This window comes from Furipterus horrens, unplaced genomic scaffold, assembly GCF_987537825.1.
Source record: "Furipterus horrens unplaced genomic scaffold, mFurHor1.1.pri manual_scaffold_5, whole genome shotgun sequence".
In the NCBI taxonomy this organism is placed as follows: Eukaryota; Metazoa; Chordata; class Mammalia; order Chiroptera; family Furipteridae; genus Furipterus; species Furipterus horrens.
The window spans coordinates 193,282,296-193,307,069 of NW_028327175.1; the positions used below are offsets into that span (position 1 = coordinate 193,282,296).

At 49.6% G+C, this 24,774-nt stretch overlaps 1 protein-coding gene across 1 annotated transcript; it reads right to left on the minus strand.

The window, feature by feature from the left end:
- Nucleotides 1-17,354: 17,354 nt before the first annotated feature.
- On the minus strand, nucleotides 17,355-23,667 carry VAX1 (ventral anterior homeobox 1). The gene is made up of 4 exons (XM_090279433.1): nucleotides 23,604-23,667; nucleotides 20,954-21,445; nucleotides 19,690-19,877; nucleotides 17,355-17,945 (listed from the first exon to the last, which is right to left on the minus strand). Exons 1-4 carry the CDS (start codon nucleotides 23,665-23,667, stop codon nucleotides 17,355-17,357), a joined length of 1,335 nt encoding a protein of 444 aa, XP_090135559.1.
- Between the last annotated feature and the right edge of the window lie 1,107 nt (nucleotides 23,668-24,774).

The following is a 24,774-nucleotide window of genomic DNA, read 5'->3' on the forward strand; positions in this document are numbered from 1 at the left end:
GTGTAACTCCCATTAACATTAATGGGACTTACCTCCATAAACCCCTTAAGCATCAATGGGAAGAATGGACTCAGCATAACTCTCGGCTGGGCAACTTCACTCTTTCTGTCGTTTCTATGAGTTGATTAAAAGGCAAAGACGGGATTGCTCTGCAGACCAGAACCAGGGGACGCGTCACGCCCCCGGATTTATTCACCTGCCTCTTCAGAACCATTTTGGCAGAATGATGATAAAAACTGAGGCCTTTACTTCCTGGCCTTTCCTTGTCCCTATGTCACCCGATGGGAACAGAAGCGAATACACCACACAGGGCTTTCACATGAGTTTTCCCTCGGGGGTCGTGGGTTTGAGAGCTACTGTTGCTGCCCTGGAATGCAATCATCAGCAACATCTATGCTGAGAAACAACGCTCAGCTTTGCATATTGCTGAGGAACCCCCGGACGAAAGGGGGAAGACACTCTTGTACCCAAATAAAGACACAATGCAGAGAGTGGGAGGACTGTAGTACTAGCCCAAACTAAATATACTGAGAAAGAAAAAATTCTTACTGCAGCTCAGGGGAAATATGCTATGCAAGAGGCGATATTTAAGCTGGGCCTTGCAGGACAATCAAACCCAACTTTAGGACCAGAGATAAATGCAGGACACACTTAGAGAACAAAGGAAAAGGCACAAAATAACAGTGAAGGGGACAGATTTAGTGCCAGATAAAACTGGGCTTGACTCCTGGTTCTGACAACCAGTGTGACCACATCGGGCTTTAGTTTCCCCACCAAAAGGTGGGAATAGAATGCCTACCTCGCCCTGGCTGCTGTAGCTCTGTGGATTGAGCATCGGCCTGTGAACCAAGTGTCGCTGGTTCGATTCCCAGTCAGGGCACGTGACTAGGTTGCACGTCAGGTCCCCAGTTGAGGGTGCAAGTGAGAGGCAACCACACAGTGATGTTTCTCTCCCTCTCTTCCTCCTTTCCCCTCTCTCTAAAAATAAATAAATAAATAAACGAATTAATTAATTAATAAAAAAAGAAAAAAAAGAATGCCTACCTAATGAGGTTGTTGAATGAGGTTGTTGAGAAAAATCAACGAGGCAATTGTGGAATTTACTGAAAATCTCAGCACTAAATCTCATCATATTAGTTGACCATGAATTTGTTACTATTACTATTAAAATAATTCATATTGGTAGCCTCCAAATTATCCAGCATTAATAGCTTCCATAGTAAAAGTCTGATATGACTGACTATCCATGGAAATGATGTGAGTTGGATTAGATTCCAGCTAGGCCATGCCTCCTCCTTCCACCTGCACTCTTCCGACCCCGTTGCTACCACCTTTGATCACGTGACTCTGCTCACTCCAGATGCCCATCCCCCCTCACACCCAAGTCTCCCCTGCCTCTAGCCCAGATCCATAGCCCCATACCCAGAGAGCTATCCTAGTCCACCTGAACCCACGGTGATCCCCCAAACCATAAAACTTATCTAGTGAAATCCTATCAGGAATTCTTTTTTATAGATGTAATTACCAAGGTCCAGAAAGGTCAAAGGATTTGCCCACAGTCACACGGCTGGTATTTGGCAAAGCCGAGACTAGAATTCTGGTCCTTTGATTCCTAGTCCTATTTTTTTCTTAAGCACAGGACTGCAGTCCAACTTACTCCAGTGATAAACCAACTATGATTGGAATATAATTTTTAAACAAGGTGAGGACATTTACACATGGGATTATTTTTTCCGCCTCTTTAGCTTACACTCTTTACTATGTACCAGGATCTAGGTTGAACATTTTATAAACATTTACAAAATGGACCTAGATTAAAACATTGATTCTCAACATTTTTTTAAAAAAATTTTTGATTGACAAGAGAGAGAGAGAGACATCAATGTTTTCTTTCACTTATTTATGTATTCATTGGTTGATTCTTGTATGTGCCGTCGTGACCAGGGATTGAACCCACAACCTTGGCATATCAGGATGGTGCTCCAAACTGAGCCACCGGGCCAGGGCTGGTTCTCAAACTTTTGAGTGCATCAGAATCACCTGGAGGGCTTGTTATCGACACAGATTACTGAACTTCAGCCCCAGTGTTTCTGATTCAGCAGTGCGGGATGGAACCCAAGGACCTGCGTGTCTAAGGAGTTCCCTGGTGGCGCTGAAGCTACAACTCAGCCACATGTCAAGGAGCACTGGATTCCATCATCTGTTGGGCACCGTCCAAGTCTGATATGCTGTTTGAACGCAGACCCCTATTCTTATCCTATGGCTCCACACTGAGACTTAGAATTGAACCCTGAAAATTCCCCATGTCCTTGTCACAATTCCCCATGACCTCCACTTGGTCCAAATGAGAGGTTTCTCTTTAAATGTGAATTCAGCAAAATCAGTGCGGCAGCAGCGGGGGCCTCTGTGGTGACCCTCTGCATTTGGGAAGGCACAAACCAAGTCCCTGCTCCCCAAGTACACAGCAATTTTCTTAATCATAAATTCCTGATCATCAGAAGCAGGGCCACCAGTCAATCATAGATACTTTCAACAAAGCACCCTAGCCATTCATTAATGTCTGTCTTTCCACACTACACAAAGGCTGATATTGTATATTAAAGCCTTTTCCTCCTGCCGCCGACAGAGGGCCTGAGTCTGCTATGGTCAGAAAAGAAAGCACAATATTCAGTGTCTTAGGACCTTACAGCGTTTTAAAATTTACAAAGCATTATCACACCCATAGTTTCGTTAAGGCTTCATAACAGTACTCTGAGGTAGGTATTATTATTCTGTTTTATAGCCGAGGAAACAAAGGCTCAGACAGGCTTAGTGATTTCGCTAAAGCCCTAGTTAATGAGACAGAGAAATGTGACTAGAACCCAGCTTTCCTGCCTCCCGGCCTAGGCATACTTTCACTGCTTTCTGATCCAAATTTGGGAAAAGTTCAAATTGACATTTCTCTTCCTGACTCCCTTAATCCTCCGCATAGTAGCAAGAGTGAATCATTATGGGTAACTAGACGAAGAACTCTAATTGCAGGTCTCTGAAAATGGAGAAGTTTAATTACATATTACATATGTGATGTATCAACCAGTTTTGATCGTTGACAATTCTCTTTAAAGATTTCTTTTCCTCTAAAAATTAAAATAATGTATTTTTTAATCTGCCCTGAAATGCTTTGTTTTCATTCAAATAAAGAGATGACTATTCCTTATAAGCATTGTGATTTCTAGGCAATTGGTCTCATGTCAGACAGGCATTTAATTCCTGGTAGATTTATCATAATTGGATCTGAAACTACAGAGGCTTTATCTAGAAATAATAGTCATTTTCTGGACAAGGCTAAGTAAAAGAAATTTGTCTGGACTAGAAGGGGTCATTCTTTAAGAAACCCTAAACCTTCCCTGACTGGTGTGGCTCAGTTGGTTGGGCGTCTTCTTGCAAAGCAAAGTTTGCCGGTTCAGTTCCTGGTCAGGGCACATGCCCGGGTTGCAGGTTCATCCCCAGATGGGGTGTGTGTACAAGAGGCAACTGATCCAATCTCTGTTTCTCTCTCTCTTTTTCTCCCTCCCTTTCCCTCTCTCTAAAAATAAATAAATAAAATCTTTTTTTTTTTAAGGGAGAAAACCCCAAACCTTCCATTCCTAACTCTCTTTGGGTAGGGATCTCCACCAAATACAACCCATGTTAAATGATTCTGGCACAAATTTGGGTTTGCCCTAGAGAGAGAAGAGCTGAAGGGCCATCTTGCCAAAGGAGCAAAAAATGTCAAAGTTGCCCAGTGTTACTGAGGCAGGCCGAGAATGAGCCATGAGCTGGACGTTCACAAAAGCAGGAGTTGGGTCTCAGGGACTCTGACCAACCTCTGAAGCAGGCTGGAGGGACACTGCCAGTCTGCCTCAAAGTCCCCAAGAACGTCAGGCTCCTGGTACCTCCCCCATGTCTCAGGAGGGCCTGTCTTGACCACCAGTGAGATTCACCTCTGTTTTCCACTTTACCGGGTAAACATAGGCATTATTGCCCAGGAGGGTTAACTTACTTGTTAGAACAACACAGCTTCTAAGTAATAGAATCAAGATTCAAGCCCGAGGTGAATCTCATTCATTGATTTAGTCAATAAATACTAATTCAAAACTTTCTCAGTGCCAGGCCCTGAGCTAGGTGACGAGTAAAATAAAATGAGCCTTGAAAGTGCAGTGAGAACATGGGAAGGGGGCAGTGAGTTCAGGTTCAGCAGAAGATGGGGCTGCCTGCAAGGCCCCCCAGAAGATAGAACACGGTGAGGATATGAATACCGATTGCACTTCTTTATGTTACAGCCGCTCCTGCATGCAGACCAAGCTTCTGCTGGTGCAGAAAGCAGCTTGTCCTGCCATTCCGCCTTCTACTATCGTCTCCTCAAAGGGGGCCTGATTTGCTACAGCCTAGGCATCAGGGTTTCCTCTACCCGCGGAGAAAACTATGCACTAGGCAAGAAGCAGGCCCTTGGATAGTTGGGTTGCTGTTCTATGCTCCAGAGCTCACTTCAGAGCAGCCACGCACGAATGGTGTCCTATAAAGGGGCAATTTACCAATTAGTACTAAATTAGAGGCTGGCCCTTGAAGAGTTAACACACCTCCTTCCAGAGGTGCCTAAGTGACTCCCTGCCAGGGCAGTGTACAAAGAGATCCAGTCCAGTGCATTACAGTTCTTCCAAGCTGCCACGGCCTCTGTGGCTGGCTCTGCCACTTGAGTCACTCTGTGACAAACGCCTTTCCTTCCCCTTCTGTGCCTCGGTCTGCCCAACTTTGAAAGTGAGAGCCAGGGGACTTTAATTTCTAAGGACCCTTCCAGCTCTGACAACTTTAAGACAATTGCTCTTCTCTCCTGGGGTCATAGATTCTTTCACGAATCTGCTAAATAACCATCTCTCCACAAAATTGTGCCTACAATTTCAGAAAATTCATGGAATTCCTAAAGCTTAATCTAATAGGCTCGGTCCAGTATGGGCTTGAAGTCAGACAGGTCTGGGATTGATCCCAGAGATATTTCCCCCGACGCCACGGGCAAGTCTCATCTCTTTGAGCTTCAAACCGAAAAATGGCACCAATAACACCTACTTTGCAATATTGCTGTGCGAATGAGAATGAAGTATAGACAAGTACATATGCAGCTATATACAAATTCTGCCTTCACACCTACCTGTATTCTCCTACTTCTAAATGCTGGAACTTTCACTCCTCAAAGGGGGAGCCTGGGGTTGGCTAGATGACCAACATACTTCCAGCACCCAGCAGTGCCTCTGGTACCTCCTCAGAACATAGAGAAGCAGCTCTGCCTATCAAGACCAAAATATTTGTTAAATTAAATTACAATTCCACACAGAAACGCATTTGACTCTTGCCTTTCATTGCCTTGCGATGTCAATTATCCTTTTACATGTTTATATGTCAGCACTCAACAGATATTTATGAAGCATCTATCAGGTACCGGACACTATGTTAGGCATTGTTTATATTCTCCCACTTCATCTAACACAGTGCCTGCTACTTACTAGGAGCTCAACAGACGGGCGATGGTGGTGAAATGGAGTTCTTTTCCTCCGCAGCCCACGTGAGAAGCAGCTGCAACAGAACATCACCTATGAAGTATCCTAGACAAATATGTCCGATGTCCAGTTTCCAGGAAATAGGAGGGATCGAGAAACAAGTTAAATGACATCGTGCAGAAACAATCTGACAAATTCACGAGGCATTTTATTCTCCGGAACAGCTGGCCTAAACTGTCCAAAAGTTAGTATCTTGGAAGAAAAAAAGAAATCAGATAACTATTCTAGGTTTTTTTCTAAAAAGTGGCATAATAGCCAAATGTAATGCATAAACCCAGATTTAAACCTAGATTAAAAGAAAAAAACAAACCAAAACCATTATCAGACATCGTTGGGATAACTGGGGAAATTGCAATACAGCGTGGATATTAGATAATATATTACAAAATTATTGTTTATTTGCTTAGATGTGCTCATGGCGTTGTAGCTGTGTCAGGGACTGTCTGAGGAGATACGTTCTGAAGTGTAAAGGGAAGAAGCGTCCTGATGTCTGCCACGGGTTCTCAGGTGGTTCAGAGGAAGGCAGATGGACAGTGAGACAGAGAGAGAAAAGTGAAATCAATAGAACATGTTAAGAAAAAAATTTTTTAAGATGAAGGGATTAAGGGAAGAAAAGAAAAACCCTCATAGAAACAGACAATAGCAAGGTGATTACTGGAGGGAAAGGGGAATGGAGAGAGGAAGAAGAAGGTAAAGCGGGGAATAAATGGTGATGGAAGGAGACTTGACTTGGGGTGAAAAACACACAGTACAATATACAGGTGATGTATTATATTGTACACTTGAAATCTATATCATTTTATTACCCAATATCACCCCAATAAAAGTTCAATTAAAATTTTTCTAAAAAGGTAGAGTTTCATGGGATGAATTATGAAATCAAAGAACTCAAATACACTGCTGTGTTAATGAACTCACTTTGTGATTTCAGTCAGTCAACAAATGTTAAAGTGCCTACTATGTATCAGTCATAGAAATAGTAATCCTAACAGTTAAAACAAATTCAAAAGAACAATGAGAACTCTCAATCTTTTTGTGTAGTGTTAAGTTTTAAGAACAATAATAATTAAAGTGTTTCATTACATTTTTTAAAAGGCAGTTCAGTCAATGTTTCTATTCAGGGAAGGGCCGGGAAAGTATCTGGTCCTCTAGCACTCACAACTCAAGAGAAAAGTGGAAAGTTCAACTGAGTGCTGAGCACTAACATCCATGGACCACTGTGTGTGTGCCTTAAAGGGTGGGGGTGCTACCCCGTTCCACCTTTTTTTCTCTTTCTCTTCCTGTGCCTGGCTGGATAAATTCAATTCCAGGTGAGAAACAGGAAACCACCTTGGGAGTCACTTGCTGCCACTTGAACTTGGAACCCTATCTGGCAACTTGTTCCATTGATTCAACAGAAAGGGAAGGGTAGTAAGTGATTAGTACCCCATGACCTCTGATAATGACATAAATGAGCTCTGAATTTGGGAGCCATTCAGCATCTTTCTGCACCCCAAATTATCTCTATCTAATTCTTCATGTCTGATTGCTGTTCCAAACATACCACCAGAGTACTGACTTGAATTGCTGCCCTGACCGGTGTGGCTCAGCTGGTTGGGCATCATACCTCAAAGCGAAAGGTCCCCTGTTCAATTCCTGGTCAGGGCACAGGCCTCGATTGTGGGTTTGTCCTTGGTCAGGGCATGTACCAGAGGCAACCAATGTTTCACTCCCTCTCTTTCTCTCTCCTTTCTCCTCTCTTCCAAAATAATTAATTAATTAAAATCTTTTTTAAAAAAAGTAAAAAAGAAAGGATTGCTAAGCTTCAGATACAGCAGTTATAGCCCTGGCTCCAAGCTTTGGACAATGAAAGAAAAGGACCCCAACTCAGGGAGCATGCTTGAAGTTAGAGCACATTTGACAATGAAGCAAAACTCAAGAGTTAAACATACTATTCAGGGTGGAACGGCAAAACGCAGAAGAATCCGGTTTAACTTACATTCCTGTCGCTGACACACCGACTCTCCACACCGCAAGCTCTGCATCTTTCAAATGGGCCGCGCTTCGTCTTGTCCTCATTGGATTTTTCTCTTTTCCCCGCTATATACATACCTATAGTTAGATGGACAGGACATGGATGAGTCACAACGAAAGGAGTTAATAGTGAAACATGCTCCAGACATAGGGAGCAGCTTGTACGTAATCTGAAAAAAAAGAATTTTAAAGTCCAGTATGATTGAGTAATAAAGTATAAAGGGACAGAAACAGCGAGAGAAGGCGAGGTCTGGTCATGAACAACCTTGTAAGCCATGCTAAGGAAATCGAATTTGAGCCTCGTGCCAAATTCACGAAAACCACTGAGGAGGTTTAATCAGCAGAGTAACTCGGAGTAGCTCTGCATTTGAGAACCATCCCTGTGGCTACAACATAGAGACTAAGCTGTAGGAAAGGAAAACTCAAGATAAATCAGGAGACTTTTACGGTACGCTAGACACGGAGGCATTGGCAGCCCGGACTAGTTTCTCCTACGAGAGTTAGGAGGGTACTTGTAACCTCTACTTTTGTCCCATTTTCTTTGAGTTCTGTGCTGCTTTTTTTCAAATAAGGGCAAGGAAACACTCTTTTATGGAAGAAGCGTTGAAATTTTGATTTTTAAACGTCTTTGAAAATAAATCTGTTTCATGTTCAAGGGGGTCCTAAATTATCTCAAGAGTAATAATCAATCCAGAAAAGAGAAGGGAAAAACCATGTTTCTGCAATAACTTCTGGGGATGTACGTTGTATGCATTTTCAACATTATTTAGTTGACAAGGTAGCATATAGAAGGGGTCATATCCAGCAGTAGACATCAAATTACTCAGCCTAATTTTCAAAACCTGTAAGTGGGAATATAAATTCATTCTATCTTTCGCAGAACCTATTAAAATAAAATAATATACATATTGTTCGAAGAGGCAATTCCACTTTTATGAATATTAGTTTAGGTGCAAAAAAGCACAAGACCTTCCTCAGAAATATATTTGCAAAGGTAATAAAACAAGAAGGATTTCTAATTTTCATCAATAAGTAAACGGCTAAATCAATTATGATACATCCATACAATGAAATATATGGATGTATATAATGATATAGGAAGACCTACCCTGGCTGGCTAGCTTGGTTGGTTACAGCTTCGTTCTGATAGGCCAAGGTTGCGGGTTCAATCCCTGAGCAGGCCTCAGAATCCACATCAGCTGAGCACCCTGGGCATCTACCACCAATCAATCCAATTTAGCCTCACAGTTGAAATGTGTTTGCCACCCTTCCGCTTGTCTCTGAACAGAGCTGTTCATAGGAAGCTCAGGAAGAGAATCTTAACATGAAAGGATGCAGATGCTTAGGTTTAGAAACGGATGTTGGTTGGCATCAATGTGTCAACTTAGTTTCCCCTAGCCTCCACCCCTGGTGACATCAGAGACATCTCCTCCTTACCTGCTTTCCGTTCTCCCCACCTATGACCTAATTCCAGGCTCCAACACCTAACCTCAAGGCTTACTAACCTTTCTCTCCCGTCTGCACCTGTCTCTCTGATCCAGTAACTAAGCTCCCCTCCCATCATCCTCTCTGGTCCCAGTTGTAGTGAATTCACCAACTGCTCTCTGCCTCAGAATCCTTGTGCTCCTGTTCACACACCATCTCCCCTGAGAGTCTCCCCAAATTTCCAGAGATATTTTTCAAAAAGCACACCTGCAATGACTTCATGATCTCCTTGGGAGGACCGGTCAGTGAGTCCCTAACACCTTGATAGTCAAGTTCGAAGGTCATTAACATGGTATACCACCATAACTCTCATCTGCATACAGAATAAAGATCTTCAGCTTTGTATTCAAGACCTTTCTGATCAGGCTACTTTTTGGTCCTCATCTTTCCCCTCCACTCAGTCACTGTGCCTCCCCCATGTCCTGTCACTCCCTGTCCCATCCCTTTCCTCCCAGGGCTGTCTTTGCTAAGGCCTGAACTACCTTGCCCACCACTCGGACTCCCACAGTCCTTCCCTGCCGGCTCTCTGCCCGCCCCAGCCAGCAATGCCCTCTCACCCATCTGGGCTTGCTCTCCATAGCATCGACCAGCACCTGGGACAGAACATTAAACCTGCATTTAGCTCTTCCCTGGAATGACTACGTCTGACCCTCTGTAAAAAACACTGGATGAATTTGCTTATGGGCCCTTTATCTAACAGAAGGCATTCTTCTCTAACACATGAGAGGAAAACAAAACAAAACCTGGGTGCTCACTGTCGGGCATCCTTAGGAAACCCCTCATCCTTCACATCCCTGCTTCTCTTTTCCCAAGAGCTATGCGGGCCCATGACCCAGGCCCAGCCTATTGGCCTGGAGGACGTAGAAGAGGCGGCTGGTCCGCCGGCCTCTCCTCTTTCCCGAGCCCAGTGAGTAGCGGGGATGAGAACTGCGCAGAGCAAGCAGGGCTGGGGTAAGGGGCCCCCAGCTGCTGTGGCCACACTTTCTGAGCTGCTTCCCTGCTCCATCACCCTGGGCCACTGCTGGCCTCTTCAGAACCCCTGCCTTCCTTCGAGGAGGGCATTTGTAAGCGCTTATTTGTCCCTTGGTGCTGAGCAACCGGACGCCATGGCAGAGCTCAGCTGAAGTCAAGGCTCAGCCAGGCAGATATCACACCAGGCGTAGGTTTCTGTTTTCCTGGTGGCAGGCGCCTTGTGCACATGCATCCCAGCCAGGACGCCTGGGCAGCGTGTGCCGCACGGCCCTGTCCTTGGGGAGCCCGGCCAGCCACTGCCTGAGCCAAACTTCGGCGGCCCATCCCAAACTGGAACGCGCAGCTAGCTGCTTTCCCAGCCTTGGACCCAACTTTGCCCCAGGTACCCCGTCCCCCAACACGCCCTCTCTCTGGCTCAAGGAAAATGTTTTCAAAGCTCTACTCGGACCCCATCTTGAGATCCATGCCTCCAGCAGTTACTTCCTGTCACTGACTCAGAGTTGTTGACTTTATCTCAGAAAATGTCTTGAGTCCATCCCTCCTCTCCCTTACACCACCATGATGGCCACCGTCCTCTCTGGTCCCCGTTGTAGTGAGTTCACCAGCCGCTCTCTGCCTCAGAATCCTTGTGCTCCTATTCACACACCACCTCCCCTGAGAGTCTCCCCAAATTGCCAGAGATACTTTTTCAAAATGCAGACCTGCAATGATTTCATGATCTCCTCGAGAGTACCTGTCAGTGAGTCCCCATCACCCTGATGGTCAAGTTCAAAGGTCATTAACATGGAATATCAGGTACTGCCTGCATTCCTGCCTCTTCTTGCCCTTGGTCTATGTTCTGGCTCCTCAGTGCTTCATCTCCATGTCTGCCACTTAGCATGCTCCTTCCCATAACATTTAATGCAACTGGGTTCTCTAAGAGCAGGGAAATTTGCATGTAGAAGGTTTATTAGGAAGTGCTCCAAGTTCAACAACTGTGGAAGAGAAAGGAAGTAGTATTGGACAGAGGAAGTCAAGCTGCAATGGAGTCTTGACAGAACCGCAGCCAACGTTTTGGGAATTTTGGAGGATATGATGGCCCTTCAGAGCTATCCAAAGCGGCGGGTGCAAGGATCAGGCTTATCCCCTTGTCTATCACTCCTTGGAAGCCACAGATAAGGCATGACCTTGAGCAAGGTTGGCTCTCTTTAGCTGAGCCAATTCCCAAAGGAGACTGTCAGCTGAGGGCTGCCTGACAACTAACAGCTGTAGGCTGTCTGCCAAGCCATTAAAATAATATTTTATCACTACTACTAATAATCATTTTTGATAAAAAATTCTGTGCTTAGTGATGACTGTGGTACACAGTCTAAAGGCTGAGAGAGTAAATCCTTTTGTGACTGGCTCAGCCACAATTCCAAGTCCTTTCTCAGGAAAGGACTTTAGGCCACCCCTCCCATTCTACAGACAGGGAAACTGAGACCCAGAGAGAGCTCAAGTCATCAGCTCACCATGGTGCCACAGTCTTCTAATAATTAACTAACATTTGAATGTTTATACTCAATAGTCCCGGATGCTTTATGTACCTTATCTAATCAATTACTCATGAAAATTCCATGCAGCAGCTGCCATTATTATTTTCATTTCACATATATGGAAACAGACTTAGAGCAGCCAGCTGAGCAATCTGTCCAAGATTACACAGCTATTAAGTGGTGGACCTAGGATTTGAACCCAGGTCAATCTGACTCTAGACCCCATAACTAGTAACCACCAAGATGAATCGCTTTTTCATGGTGAAGCATATTATCATCTTGGGCCTTGTGAGATCCTGAGGAATGTGTGTGCGTGTGTGTTGCTATTATTTCTAAGAATGGATACAACATTACCACATAAAGCACAACATGTATTTGCTGTTTTCATGGTAAGAGGATAAGCAAATTGCTTCTAGATAGAAAATTTTTCACATCAACCCTCAATCAGAGAATACCAAAGCAATTTTCAGCTTCCATGTGCATTCCATGGTGGTTTCTCTGGACCTGGTGGCCTCGCTCCTTCCACAGCCCGCTGCCCCTTCAACAGAAGCATTCAGTTCTAGCCAGGAAATGTGTGCATCGGAGTGTCTTTCAGCAAATCTGGAGAACTCGCCTTCTGCCCTCTTCAAGCTCCCAGGTCTGAAGGGGAACAGCCTGTCCAGCAAGGTGGTCCCAGTTGGGTTTATATAAGACCTTCTTGAGACCTGAGAAACCACCAAAAGCTATTTCCTTTCCTCTCCTGCTTCATCAAAAAAAAAAAAAAAAAAAAAAAAACCTATTCACGTAATAGGACTCTGAAATGTAAAGATTTCTCAATGTAGAAATGGTGTTAAATTACAATACCATGATGTGATCCAAGAAACTCTAAACTGTGTCAGAAAATGTGGATTAATTTGTTTAACAAACATTCATTGTATTCCCACCAAACCAGGCCCTGGGCCAGATGCTGGAGGTTTCAGTGTTTTGGGAGTTTGCCATTTAGTAGAGTAGTTTTCAAATGTTCGCATGGATAAGCTCACTTGGGAAACTTGTTAACAGCACACATTCCTGAGCCCTATCCCCAGAGTTTCTGAATCATCAGGTGGAACTGATGTTTCGGAATCTGCATTTCAGCCAGTCCCCAGCTGGTTTTCAGTTGTATCTAGAGAAACCCTGACCTAGTAGCTTTTAAGTTCTGATCAGCTTAAGTTCCTTAAACTCAGGACTGCGGGGGTTTGAAAGAAATACGTGGTTTCTAATGGCTTCAAGAAACCGTAGAAAGACTTCCTAAGAAGGTTTTCTGTGCCACAAGAGCACACCAATATGACATTATTTCTCTTCAAACAGGAGAAAGACATTGTGTCATCATGTGGCCTAAGGGAAGAGATTGAAGAAGTTTTACTGGAACAATTTAAGGCGTGTGTGTGTGTGTGTTTGTAAAAAGTCATCAACTATATACTTAAGCTTTGGTACCTTACTGTATAGATGTTTATCGTATGAATGTTATGCTTCAATTTTAAAAAAATGTTAAGGAAGTGTAAGACAAAGAGGGTAAAAGGCTTAAAGATGTCATTCAGAGGGTAGCAGGGGGTAGCAGGGAGTAGCAGGGGGTAGGAGCCGTGTTCTGGCAGGAGAGAAACCAGGAAAAGGGAAGAAATGCAGACCTCTTGATGGTGCACCAAGTAAATCCTTAGCAGCTTGTGTAAGATAGTGAGGGCTGGGGCAGGCAGATGTGGATGCAAATAGGCTAAAGAGTTCAGGTACCAGGAGCCAGATGCTTTGAGCCCAAATGGAAGGGAAGAAAGAAAAGGGGGTGGAGAGAGGGAGGGAGGGAACGAAAGAGGAAGGGGGAGGAGAGGACAAAGAAACAGAAAGAAGAGGGCACTGGCCTGAGGGGGAGCTTATAGTCATGTGGTTCTGACTAGCTAGGTGGCCTTCAGCAAGTCATCTGACTGCCGCAAGCCTGTGTGTGTCTCTTTAAAATGAGGCTGGACCCCTGAAAGTGAGGAATGATGAAGATGGTGTTTGTGAAAGGCTATTTGTAAACTCTAAAGGGCTGCTAAATGCTATGCATGATGACTTTATATCAGCTCAGGGGTAAGCCAACTGCAAGTGCATATAAATACAAGCGCCTGTGCCAGTTTCGCTTCCCAAGTGGCTTTCCACATCTTCCCAACACCTGGCCACCAAATTCACGGGAGTTTGGTAAAAAGGTTTTCTTGCTTTCTTTTTCTTTTCTGCTCTGAGCTAACTTGGATGTTGCTTTGTGCAGGCCTGACCATGAGATTCCTTCCAACCACCCCCTGCCTCCAGCTGTTCTCCTTGACCCCCAGAAACCCCTTCCACCTTCTCCCCTGCAAGGCCAGCTGTTGTCACGGAGGCCACCTGCCTCCTCCCTGGCCTGAATCACTAGCTGGCAGCCAGAGACCTCACCAGAAGCCTCCAGGGACCAAAGCAGCTTGCTGCAGGCCCTTGGGGAAGGAGGGAAAATAAGACAAGTACTAAAATTAGATGAGTTGTCTAAAAATGTTTTTTAATTAAAACTGTGATTCTTTTTCTAGGCAGAGGAGTCTTTTTAAGAACAATCGCACCCCCACCCCCCCCACCCCCAGTGGCAGGAGAAGAGCTCAGCAGCATTCTTCAAAGCCAGGGAGGGAAGGGAGGTGAGAGCAGGGAAGAGACTGAATAACTGTTTCCTTCCCCTTTTAGGGATAAGAAAGCAAAATGGAGAAAGGGGCAGAATTAGGGGGGGTGGGCAGCTGTTAAGCGATCTGCTTGGTTACTCCCCAGGCTCAGCTTCTTGGGGACCCTGTAGCTGGGATTTTGTTTTTCTGTTGTTCCATAAAATGATGCCACTTTCTGAGTCCCTTCTGCCCCTTGCTGGCCCCAACCACTAGCCCTGAAATGGAAGCCAGAGCCCCCCACGCCTTAGCCTAGGGGCCACCCTTGCAGGCAGAGGAATCCAAAGGGAGAAAGGGGGTGAGGGAGGGAGAAAGAAAGAGCGGAGAGAGCAGGAGAGGGAGAGGGGGAGAGGGAAGAGAGACCATATGAGAGAACAGAGTGGGATTGGAAAAGAGCCAAGAAAGAGGGGCGAGATGGGGCAGGGAGAGACCAAGAGCCCACCAGGGGAGAGAGGTTTTTTAGAGCAAGCTCGGGGATCTGCAGGACCGAAGAGAGGAATGCGACAGAAGAGAGGAGAAAGAAGGGAGGTGATGAGCAGTAGCGAAGCTGAGGGCTGGGCAGGTACTTTGAGAAACAAAAGTGAACTGTCTGGGGGAGGCTGCTCCCAGCAAACGCGGGGTTCACAGTGAAGGTCCTAAACCCCACTAGCGCCCCAACCCACACCCGACTCAGGAACTCCTTCACCCACACTGTGCAGGATACTGAAAACCTGCGGCACAGTGTGCGCGCGTGGGGGGTCCAGGGGCCTGGCTTGTGTGGGTCCCCACATGGAGATGGGGCTCGGGCAACTGTGCCCACAGAGTGCCCAGGGCAGCGCATGCTTTGGAAGAGGGTGCCCTGGAGTAGTCTCCCCAGCCCTCCTAGCTCCCCAAGATCTGTCTGCAATGTCCATGCCGGTCACCACAGCATCTATACTGGGGTGGGCAGGGGACTCTGCAGGAATTAGCATATATTCCATTCTCTTCCCCCATTCAAAGTTTCTCTTTGACAACAGAAAGACTTATTTTAAGTCAGAAGAAAGGAAAATCCGGCGTGTTCAGGACTCTGTGATTGCACAAAATCCAAAATGCTGCTGGCTTGGAGATGCCCCTGGAAAACTCTAGAAACTGGGACCATTAGGAGGCAGGAAGTTAAGGGTGTTCTGAGACAAGTTCCTCAATAAACCAAGGAACAAAGTGCAAGATCCAGGGGGTAAGGCCTGAAGAGCCGACACCATTGGGACAGAGCGATGGACAGTGAGCCACTCAAACAAGTGGAAGGACCTTCATAGCCAGGCGTCTCTGTCCCCCCCAAGGACTGAAATCCCCACACCCCCAACCAAACCTCATGCCTGAAGCTCAGGGTACCAGCTTCAGAGCCCCAGTCCCTGCAGGCCCAGGGCTGTAACCCTCTGCCCTAAGAATCCCCAGGCTGACACCCATCATTTGCCAAGTCTTTCTTCTTTTTTGTTTTTGATTTTTTTTCTTCTTCAAATACAAGACAAAAATACACCTCATTTATCGTCATAGATATATATATTTCACTCTCACCACATAAATACAAAACATCCAAATATCCAAAACATTCAGAACAAAGTTAGTAGCCAGGATTCAATGACACCTACCCGAGTTTGAACCGTTCATAATTTTCTTCACTAAAAATAATTTGCCTAGAAAAAAGGAAAAAAAAAAAACCTTTCGATGTAAATAATTTACAATAAAGTTACTATTTTAAAAATGCTCTACACTCGCTTCGGATGGAGGAATACATTCTAGACACTGCGGCACCTTGCCGTCTGGGTCTGTGGTTTTGGTTAAAATGCGGGTAGCCGTGGCTGTGGGGACTGTCATTGCGCCAGTAAGGTCCAGGTCTATGACTTGGGACCATGGAAACCCTGGGGGTTTTTTAGGGAAGGGATCCTTTCCTGTTCTCTCAGGGAGTTGATCTGGATTTGTAGACAGCGGAGCCTGGGCCGCCCTGCCGCCCGGCTGCGTCCCTGTCTCCCGGTCCACAAAATACTGCTCTTAAATTCAGGCGGTTCCTCCGCGTTGGAAGGGTTTTGGGAATCCGGGAGCGGGACACAGGAGAGGCACTGGGCACCAACTTGTTTCCAAACCCAGCAATTCTGCCCGCAGCCAAGCGTCGGAGAGATGGTGGGAAGGAGCGCGATCCGGGAGCCCGAGAGCCACACCGCTCTCTCTCCCTGGGAAGAGCGTGAAGCTGCAGGCCACTGCTCCGAAAGCCTCGGAGAAGATCCCGAATTTTCTCTCACTCGCTGCCTTGGCTTTTTCTTTCGCTTTTCCCTTTTAAGTTTCTGTATAAAATGGTAACGCCCGGAACTCTAATTTTGTATTGTCCTGTGGTGCATCCTCTATGCTCAATTTTCTCAGACCCTCCAAAACGCCATTGTTATGAATATTTTAAAACTGGTTCCACTTCATCTGATTTAATGTGGTGGTCATCACTCTTGTTTTATTGCTGATTAGATCAAATTTATTACCACCATTGCCTACCATGATGTTTGGTTTATTGTCTCCTGGGGTCAATAAGCCCAGGAGGTGGCTGTGATTGGAGTTTCTCAACAGGGAAGAAAACTCTGCAGGATTTGTCCAGCCAAGAAGCTGCCTCTGCACCACTGGCTTCCCAGAGAGGTCTGCAAAATGGGGACCGGGGACTCCCCACAGCCATGGTTTCTTCTGGTGAGAAGAAGGAACATACTCCCTTTTCGTCTAAAGAAACGTGCCCGCTTTTCCAGCCCCCGGGTCTGCGTGCAGCTTTCCTCTTTCAAATATTCGTAAGACTAGCCAGAGGCAGCAGAGAGCAGGCGTCCTGTGCTCTGGACTCAAACCGGGCTTTCCCCTCCAGGGCTCGGCATTGGTTGGGGCATCAGGTTGGCTAACTCGGGCCTTTTCCCCAATTCTTTGGATTCTCCTGGATTCAGAGGAAGTTGGAGGGGAGGGGGAACACGTAGGAAAGAAAGAAAAAAAAATAGCCCAAATGAGATAAAATAGGTAGCAGAGCCTGGTGGGGAAGGAGAGCTGTCAGAGGCCTCGTGGGAGCGGAGAGCCCAGCGCAGGAACCCCGGGCACCTAACACACGTGAGTCCATAAATATCACCACAATAGATACTATAAATATAAATACAGGGAAATACTTAAAATCAGTCCAGCGCTTTTTTCTCGGCCCCTTCTTTATTGTTGGTCCGGGAGTAAGGCTCGAAGGCCGAGGAGCTCAGGTATCGGGCGGAGAGTTCTTGCAAGTTCCCGGCCAGCGAACCAGCCATTGTCAACGGGGCGGAGGATAGGCGGCTGGCAACGGAGCCGAGCAGCGAAGGCACGGGCAGGCTGAAGAGGCCGTGGCCGGCAGCCGGCGCGCCCGCATGCAGTCCCCCTGGCCCGGCGGGCCCGGGCCCTGGGGCACCGCCCACGGCCGGCGGGTGCGGGGACGCCGCGCTGGCGGGTCCCGGGGCGGTGGCCGCGGCGGCGGCGGCGGCGGCAGCCGAGCCCGCGGCAGCGCCCGCGCCCGCGCCCAGGGCGGGTAGGCTGGGCCCTCGGAGCGCTGAGCCGAGCGCGCCCGTGGCGCATGGCGGCAGCAAAGCGGGCAGGCCGGGCGGCGAAAGCAGGCGGCCCTGCTCCAGCAGCCGCAGCACGCTGCACGTGGCCGCCGTCTCGGACACCACGGAGCGCAGCTCCGAGTCCTTGCCCTGGTCCTTCTTCTGTTTCGTGCGCCGGTTCTGGAACCAGACCTTCACCTGCGCGCCAGGCACGGGGAGGAAGAGAAAAAGGGGGAGGGAAGACGGGCGTCAGGAGGAGCAGGCTCCGGGGGCCCTCCGGGAACCCTAGCCCTAGCCCCACCCTCGGGGGGAGCGGTCCGCAGCCCAGGAGCCGACTGGAGTCAGGACCACAGGTGGAGGACACAGCTCTACCAGGCTGCACTACCGGGTCGTGGAAGCAGGCCCAGGCTGGCCGAGATTACCAATAAAGTAATAAAATGCCCACGATCTGAACTCGAAAGAAGACCAGACGGGACTTCACTGGGTGGTCGGGTTACCCGCAGCTGGAATGCTGTTCTCTGAGGCCTGAGGTTGCTGCCCAGGAAGTGGGGGTAGGTAGGGAAGAGTGCTGCCCTGCGTTTCTGGATCCAGGCCCCTGGCCAAATGGGCTCAAATTTAGCCCCAGCGGCACTGCCCTTGAAGGCTACAAGCAGCTGTTTCTTGCTCATGAAGGTGAGACTTGACCATTGGCTAGCAGCAAGCTTCCCCACCTCCTTTCACTACCAGCTGGACTAGAGGGCCTGAGTGATACTCAGTTTACTCCACTGCCCTTCATCATGAACTTGGGAATCGCAGGAGAAAGTCAGGAGGCTGCATTGGACTAAATTCTCTCCACCATCCTCCCCTCTCACGTTCTCTTTTCTCTCTGTCGCTCTTTAGGCCTAGCTGGTGGCCCAGAATGGAGTTGGCTGCTACAGGGAAAGGCTATCCTGTCTAGACTTTGTAAACTATACTAAGAGGGGTGGTAGCAGAGAGACTAGGCTAAGGCTACCATGCCAACTCAGACTTAGAAAGAACATCTGGTATGTTCTGTCCTCAGTTCTTAGATTTCTGCCCAGATTCCAGGCCTAAAATGCTCCTCATCTACTTCAGGGCTGGACATAAGGAAAGGGACTGATTCTCAGAAAAAAAAAAAAAAAGGCTGCCTTACCTAGGCCAAGCTGATGTGCCCTGACCAGGTCCCAAAGGACCTCCACAAGGCAAACCTCTCAGGCCCTAAAGTGCCTCTGGGCTGAGTCCACACAGCGTCATGTGGATTTCATGTAAAGCAAAAGACCTAAAGTGCAGTTGGCAGTGCTGGCCCCCAGGGCCCCAGATTTGCCTGTCATCCATACCTCACTCATCACTGCCTCAGAAGACAGAGCCTCCTAGGTGTCTAGAGTGGGTGCTCAGGGCTGAGAATGAGACTGGGTATTTTAGAGTCAGGGCAGCTTGGTCTGCACGGGCAGATTTTAGGACTGTGTACCTTTCTAATCCTAGTTGTCACCCACAGCACTAGAGTAGGGGGCTTTGGCCTTGGGCTTTTGGACCATTGCAAAATGGGCCCAAGTGTTGTATAAGGATGGAGTCCTCAAAGCAGGTGGTGCCTGGAAATCTGGCCAAAACGAGGTGACCAAAACATGGTGAAACATCAGTTCCTTGGAGAGCAGAGACAAGCAAGGAATTCTCAAGACTGGGGTCCAAAACACATACCAAAAGGACAGGATTTGGCACCTCCTGGGCTAGGTCAACTGAGCAGATCATAGGCCCTGGAATATCCTGGGGGAAAGGGATGGCTTATGGAAGAGAAGAAAGCCTGAGACCTTTCTTACCCACCCTCCCTATATCCTCCACCTCCCATGGGAGTCTGTCCAGAACCAGACTAAGTGGCTGGGAAGAGCTGGCTGCAAGTGGTGGGAAAGGAGGCTGGTGCAGAGTTGTGAGCGCCCTGGCCGCCGGGTACCTGGGTCTCCGAGAGGTTAAGCTGCCGGGCGAGCTCAGTCCGCTCGCGTCCCACCACGTACTGGCAGCGCTGGAACTCCATCTCCAGCCGATAGAGCTGTTCCGCGGTGAAGGACGTGCGCGTCCTCTTGGGCCGGTCCAGGTCCAGGCCCTTGGGCAGGATGATCTCCCGGATGGACCCCTTGGCATCTAGGGAAGGGGAAATGTCAGCCGCCAGAGCCTTCTTGTGTCCCTCCACCTTTCTGGCCGGGGCTGCCTTCGGGAACAGTCCCCACCAGCCTGAAGTTCAAAGGTGGAGGGGGTGAGGGGGCGGCCACAGCCGGGGAGCAAAAACTGTTGGAGCCAGGGGGCTACCGCCGCCACACGCTGACGGGAGGGAGAACCAGACTTTGCCTTTGTACAGCCCTCCGGACAGGGAGATGGGGGAAAATCAATTCCAAATCGGCTGATGTTCCTTCCGGCTTGGGGGCCTTGCCTACCTGGTCTGGGTCCTTGGTAGCCTGAGGGTTCCCGCACGGCCCAGCCCGGGTTGTGCGAGCCCCAGCTCTGGAGCATTTTGACCAGACCGCGTTCCCGCGGTCCCCACCCCAACCCCGGGGTCTCCTTCCCTTCCGAGCCCGGGAGGCGGAGTGAGGAGGGACCGAGTCGGGGCCGGCGCCAGGCCTCGCCACCGTGGCCGAGCGCACCCGGCGCAGCAAAGCGGGGCCGAGCCATGCACCGTGGCGGCTTTTGCGGCCCGGCAACTGGGCCCGGCCTCTTCCCCGGGCGGCGGCGGCCAGCCCCAAGCGCGAAGCCGGGGCACTCGGCCCAGCACGCCAACCGGCTGGGCCGTAGCCGGCAGTCGGTGGCTGTTCTCCCTCACCCGCGCTCCCCTTGGATGCGTTCAACTCTCCGGGCGCGAGAGTCCTGCCCGGGCCCCCGTCAGGTTCTCCGGGCCGCAGAGCGCACACGGTCTCCAGAGTTCTCTGCTCCTTTCCCGGGTCGAAGGCCGCAGCCTAGAGCGCGAGCCAGCCCGCATGTCCCTTAAGTTTCCCCAGCAGCCTAGCCATTTGGCCCTCGGGGCTTGGAGGGTCGAGGTCCCTGGAGAGTGCACGCCCCAGGTGCAAGTGCCCATCGGCCGGCCGGACCCGGCGAGGGGAGGGCCGGCAACTTTCTCCGAAGTCTCAGCCCGCACCCCCTTCCCACCTGCCGGGGCCGGTGGCGGCGCGCAGCTTGAGCCCCGAGTAGCCCCAAAGAACGCGCCCCGCAGCCCTGCCCATCCCTACCTCGGACCAGGATCCGGCGGCAGTAATCCGGATCTGCCGAGGAATTGGATTTACTTTTGTTACAATCTTCCGTGGCGCCGGACGCCGAGAATGCGCCCTGCGGCTCCTTGAGGAAGGCAGCAGGGAGGCTCCCCTCCGCGCCCTTGCTCTCCCGGCTCTCCTTGTGCGCGTTCTTGGAGACCCGCGCAGCCTCCGCGTCCGTATGGCACCGAACGTCCATTTTGTCTGGTTTCCCGAACGTGGGAGAAGCAAGAGCAACAAAAAATAAAAAGGAGAAAAAAAAAAGAAGCAGAGTCGGGGACACAACCCCTATAAAACAGCCCCTGCGCCCAGCCCGGAGAGAGGCAGGTGGCAAGAATGAACGTCCCGGCAGGTTGGCTGCGGCGGCCGCGGGAGGGTCAGTGGCGACCGGCGAGTAGCACGCTCGCCAAGAGGCGGCGGGTCTGGTCCACGATCCCGGCGGAGCAGCGGCCTCGTCAGCACCCACGTCCTCTGAGCACGTCCAGTGGCCCCAGCCGGGGGATCAGGCAGAGAGCAGCCAACTCCGAAATGCCGAGGCTCCCGCCTGCTAGCGAGACGGCGAGTTGTAGTTGTCGGACACCCGAGGGGACGAACACTAGCTGTTGCAATTGATTACGGGTAATTTCGCAGCCCCCACGTTTCGGTTACCTCATGAATACACTAAATTGTTTGGATAATATATCAGATCGTAATGGATGGTTTCTGTCCTTGTCCCCAATCAAGTAGGGGCTTAGCCAGTGAATAAACGGAAATGATTGGTCTGGCTTTCAGGAAACACACAATCAAAGACCCACACTTCCAGAAAAACTTTTGGCAAGATTCATCCTGAACGGTTAGTCCCGTTAGTGGGCGTTATTAACTTTCCCTTTGCCTTTGACCCTCCTGCTCACGTACTGGCTAGAGGGGTTTTCTCCACACTCCAGAGATAGAGCTGAATAAGGCGTGGAGGGGGGAGCGAAACAAAACAAAACAAAACAACAAAAAACCCTTACACACCCCGCAGCAACAGAAAGCAGTTGCTTGCCTCCGGGGAGGTGGGGGAGGATAAAAAAAAAATGGGGAGGGATGAGAAAAAGTTTTCCCAAAAAGTATCTCCCCCGCGCTCTAAAAAGCCAGGCTTTCACCCCAAACAACTCCTTAACACACCTCGACGCTGACAGCCATCTTAAACGGGCACCTCTCTTCATTTAGTTCCCGTCTGGTTTTTTCATGCCTGCACCTCCAGCCGCCCTGAGGCAGCCCTTTCAAAGGGCAGCTTTGTACTCAGAGTCCAGCAGGAGAGAGAGGGGGAGAGCGAGAGGGAGCCGAGAAAATCTCAACTGTGAGATCTGCTTCAAGGAAAAAAAAAAAAGTTTTCCCCTAGCTATTTCATTGTCTCTGCTACAATATCTTTGAGAAAAGCAACAGCCAGTAATCCAATAAGAGCATTGATTAGGCTACAATGATTCAATTCAAGCGCATGGCCTTGTGCAAGGAGCATGCTCCAGCCCTTCTCGTCACCTTGCCGGGGCAGAAGCCCTCTCCACGCCGCTCTCCCCATTCATTCCTTTATGGGAAATGCAGAGCAAAAGGAGTGAAAGATGGCAATTATCTAATTGGACTATTAACAAACAGTCCTCTGAGTGCGGCGGTCTGGCGTGGCTCCTGGGCGGGGGAAGGGCCGAGTTCCCTGCCCTCATTCACAAAGAGTGCAAGGGCCGGGGAGGAAAGAGGGTTTTTTAAAGGGAGTTGGCGGGGGGCGGGTGTGGGGGGGGTAGGTGGGAGGTTTGGCAGAGAATTTTTTTACACAATTCCGAGAATGGGGGCGGAGGCAGGCGGGGAAGGGGAGGGGGCTGGGGCGGGGGTCTCGGTAAGCGGTTGGGAGAGAGGGAAGGAGGGGGTGCTAGTGTGTGTGTGTGCGCGCGCGTGTGTGTGCACAGGCGTGCGCACGCGCGCGTAGGGAAGGGGGCGCCGAGGGGCCCCTGCTTGCAGCCAAGCACTCCCCGCCCGCCCCACGGTCAGCTCCTCCGCCCCACCGGACCCTAGCGAACCTGCCAGGGCCGAGGGAGCCGCCACGATCTCCCTCTCTCTTCCTCTCCCCCAGTTCCCAGGCTCCAAGGCCAGCCCACGCTGGGTCCGGTACTGGAGGGCGTCTCAGGCCTTGGGAGCAGATCTTGGGCTATTACTTTAATTCAGTGTGTGTATGTGTGTAATTCACCGTGTGTGTGTGTGTGTGTGTGTGTGTGTGTGTGTGTGTGTGTGTGTGTGTGTGTGTGTGTGTGTGTGTGTGTGTGTGAGATTGTCCTGAGCGAGTCCTGGGCAGACGGGTGGCCCTGCAGTCTCATTGGCCGCAAACTCAGCCCTCGCAGTCTGACGCCAGTTGGGTCTCCGGGTGGAGAGTGACTTTGAGTCCCGCTCTCCCGTGCAGATCCGCGGGGTGGGTGGGCGTGGAGAAAGGAACGGTCCTGGCGGCCACCCTGTTCTGAAGACTTAGAGTGGGATTTAGACAAAATTCAGCCAGCTCCCCTGTGACTTCTCGCCACACTCCAACTCTCAGGTGGGCACCCTGAGGCCCTGAGAGCTCCACTCCCCCGCTGGCCAAGCAGTCGGGAGGAGCCTCTGCTGCGCCTCAGTTCCCACAGCCACGTACTTAGGCAGGTGTCAGGGATTCGGGTCCTCCCGAAGCGGATCCGGGTGGTGTGCGGGGCCCTCATATCCCTGCAGAGCGGCCAGAGTCAGTTCCCGGGTTGTCCGACAGCAGGGAATTGATGGGGTCCCAAATCCCGGTCCTCCGGCCCTTCCCTGACACCTGGCAGGGAGGGTTGTACCCTAGCAATGCAAGCTCTGGCCCAGGTCCCCCAGCCCAGCTGTTCAGGGTCCCCTGCACCGGAGTATTGAGGATGGGGCTTACCTGCTGGCCGCCCATAGTTCCAGATGGTGGCTTTGGCCCCAATCCGGCCACCTCAGAATGGTTCTCTGTCTACACCCGGTTCCGAGGCCTCTTTCTTTCTGAGACAGGCACCTGGCCTGGGAAACCCAGACTGACACCTGGATCAAAGGCCCAGAGAACAGTCTTTAACAATAAAAATGCCCAACCTACCCCCTCTTCTTTCAGGTGGGTGGGGGGAGCCTGCCAGGGACTGAGCTACTGCCCTTAGAAAGGACACCTTGGTGGGCAGTGGTGGTCAAGGAATGTCCAGGGCCACAGATTCCGCCCCCCCAACCCCCACCACAGGATACACCAAACTGTGACCAAATCCCAAAAGCTGATTTGAAGTTGGGCCTCAGAGAGCCTTGATGCCCCCTCCCCCACCTTGTAGGGGAATAACAGTGGCGTGTTTGGTTATAACTGGGAACCGTTATATTTTGGGGTCATCACTTCCAGGTGCAAACCTCATGTAATTTACTTAACCCTCTGTCAAGAAGGTAGTGCTATCCCCGCTTTGGAGCTGAAAAGACAGAGGCTCAGGGACATTCAGTAACTTGCCCAAGTCATTCATTTGGCAAGCGCAGACTTTGAACTCAGTTCTAACTTCAAAGCTATTCATGACCTTCTTTAGCTGCCCCACAGGACTCTGTCCATTTTTTTGGTTCCAGATCTATCCCTGCCTTGAGTTTTCATAATCTCCAGTGACCATGATGTAAATTATAGATACAGAGCAATGACCCTAATGTGAATGCAAGAAATCCTGATTATTAGGCATTGATTTTCATATTTTCATGAATTTTCCCCAAACAACATGAAAAACAAATGGAAACATGAATTCTTATTTCTGATAAGGCCAGTTATTACCAGCCATGAACATTTCCTAAGGAGTTTG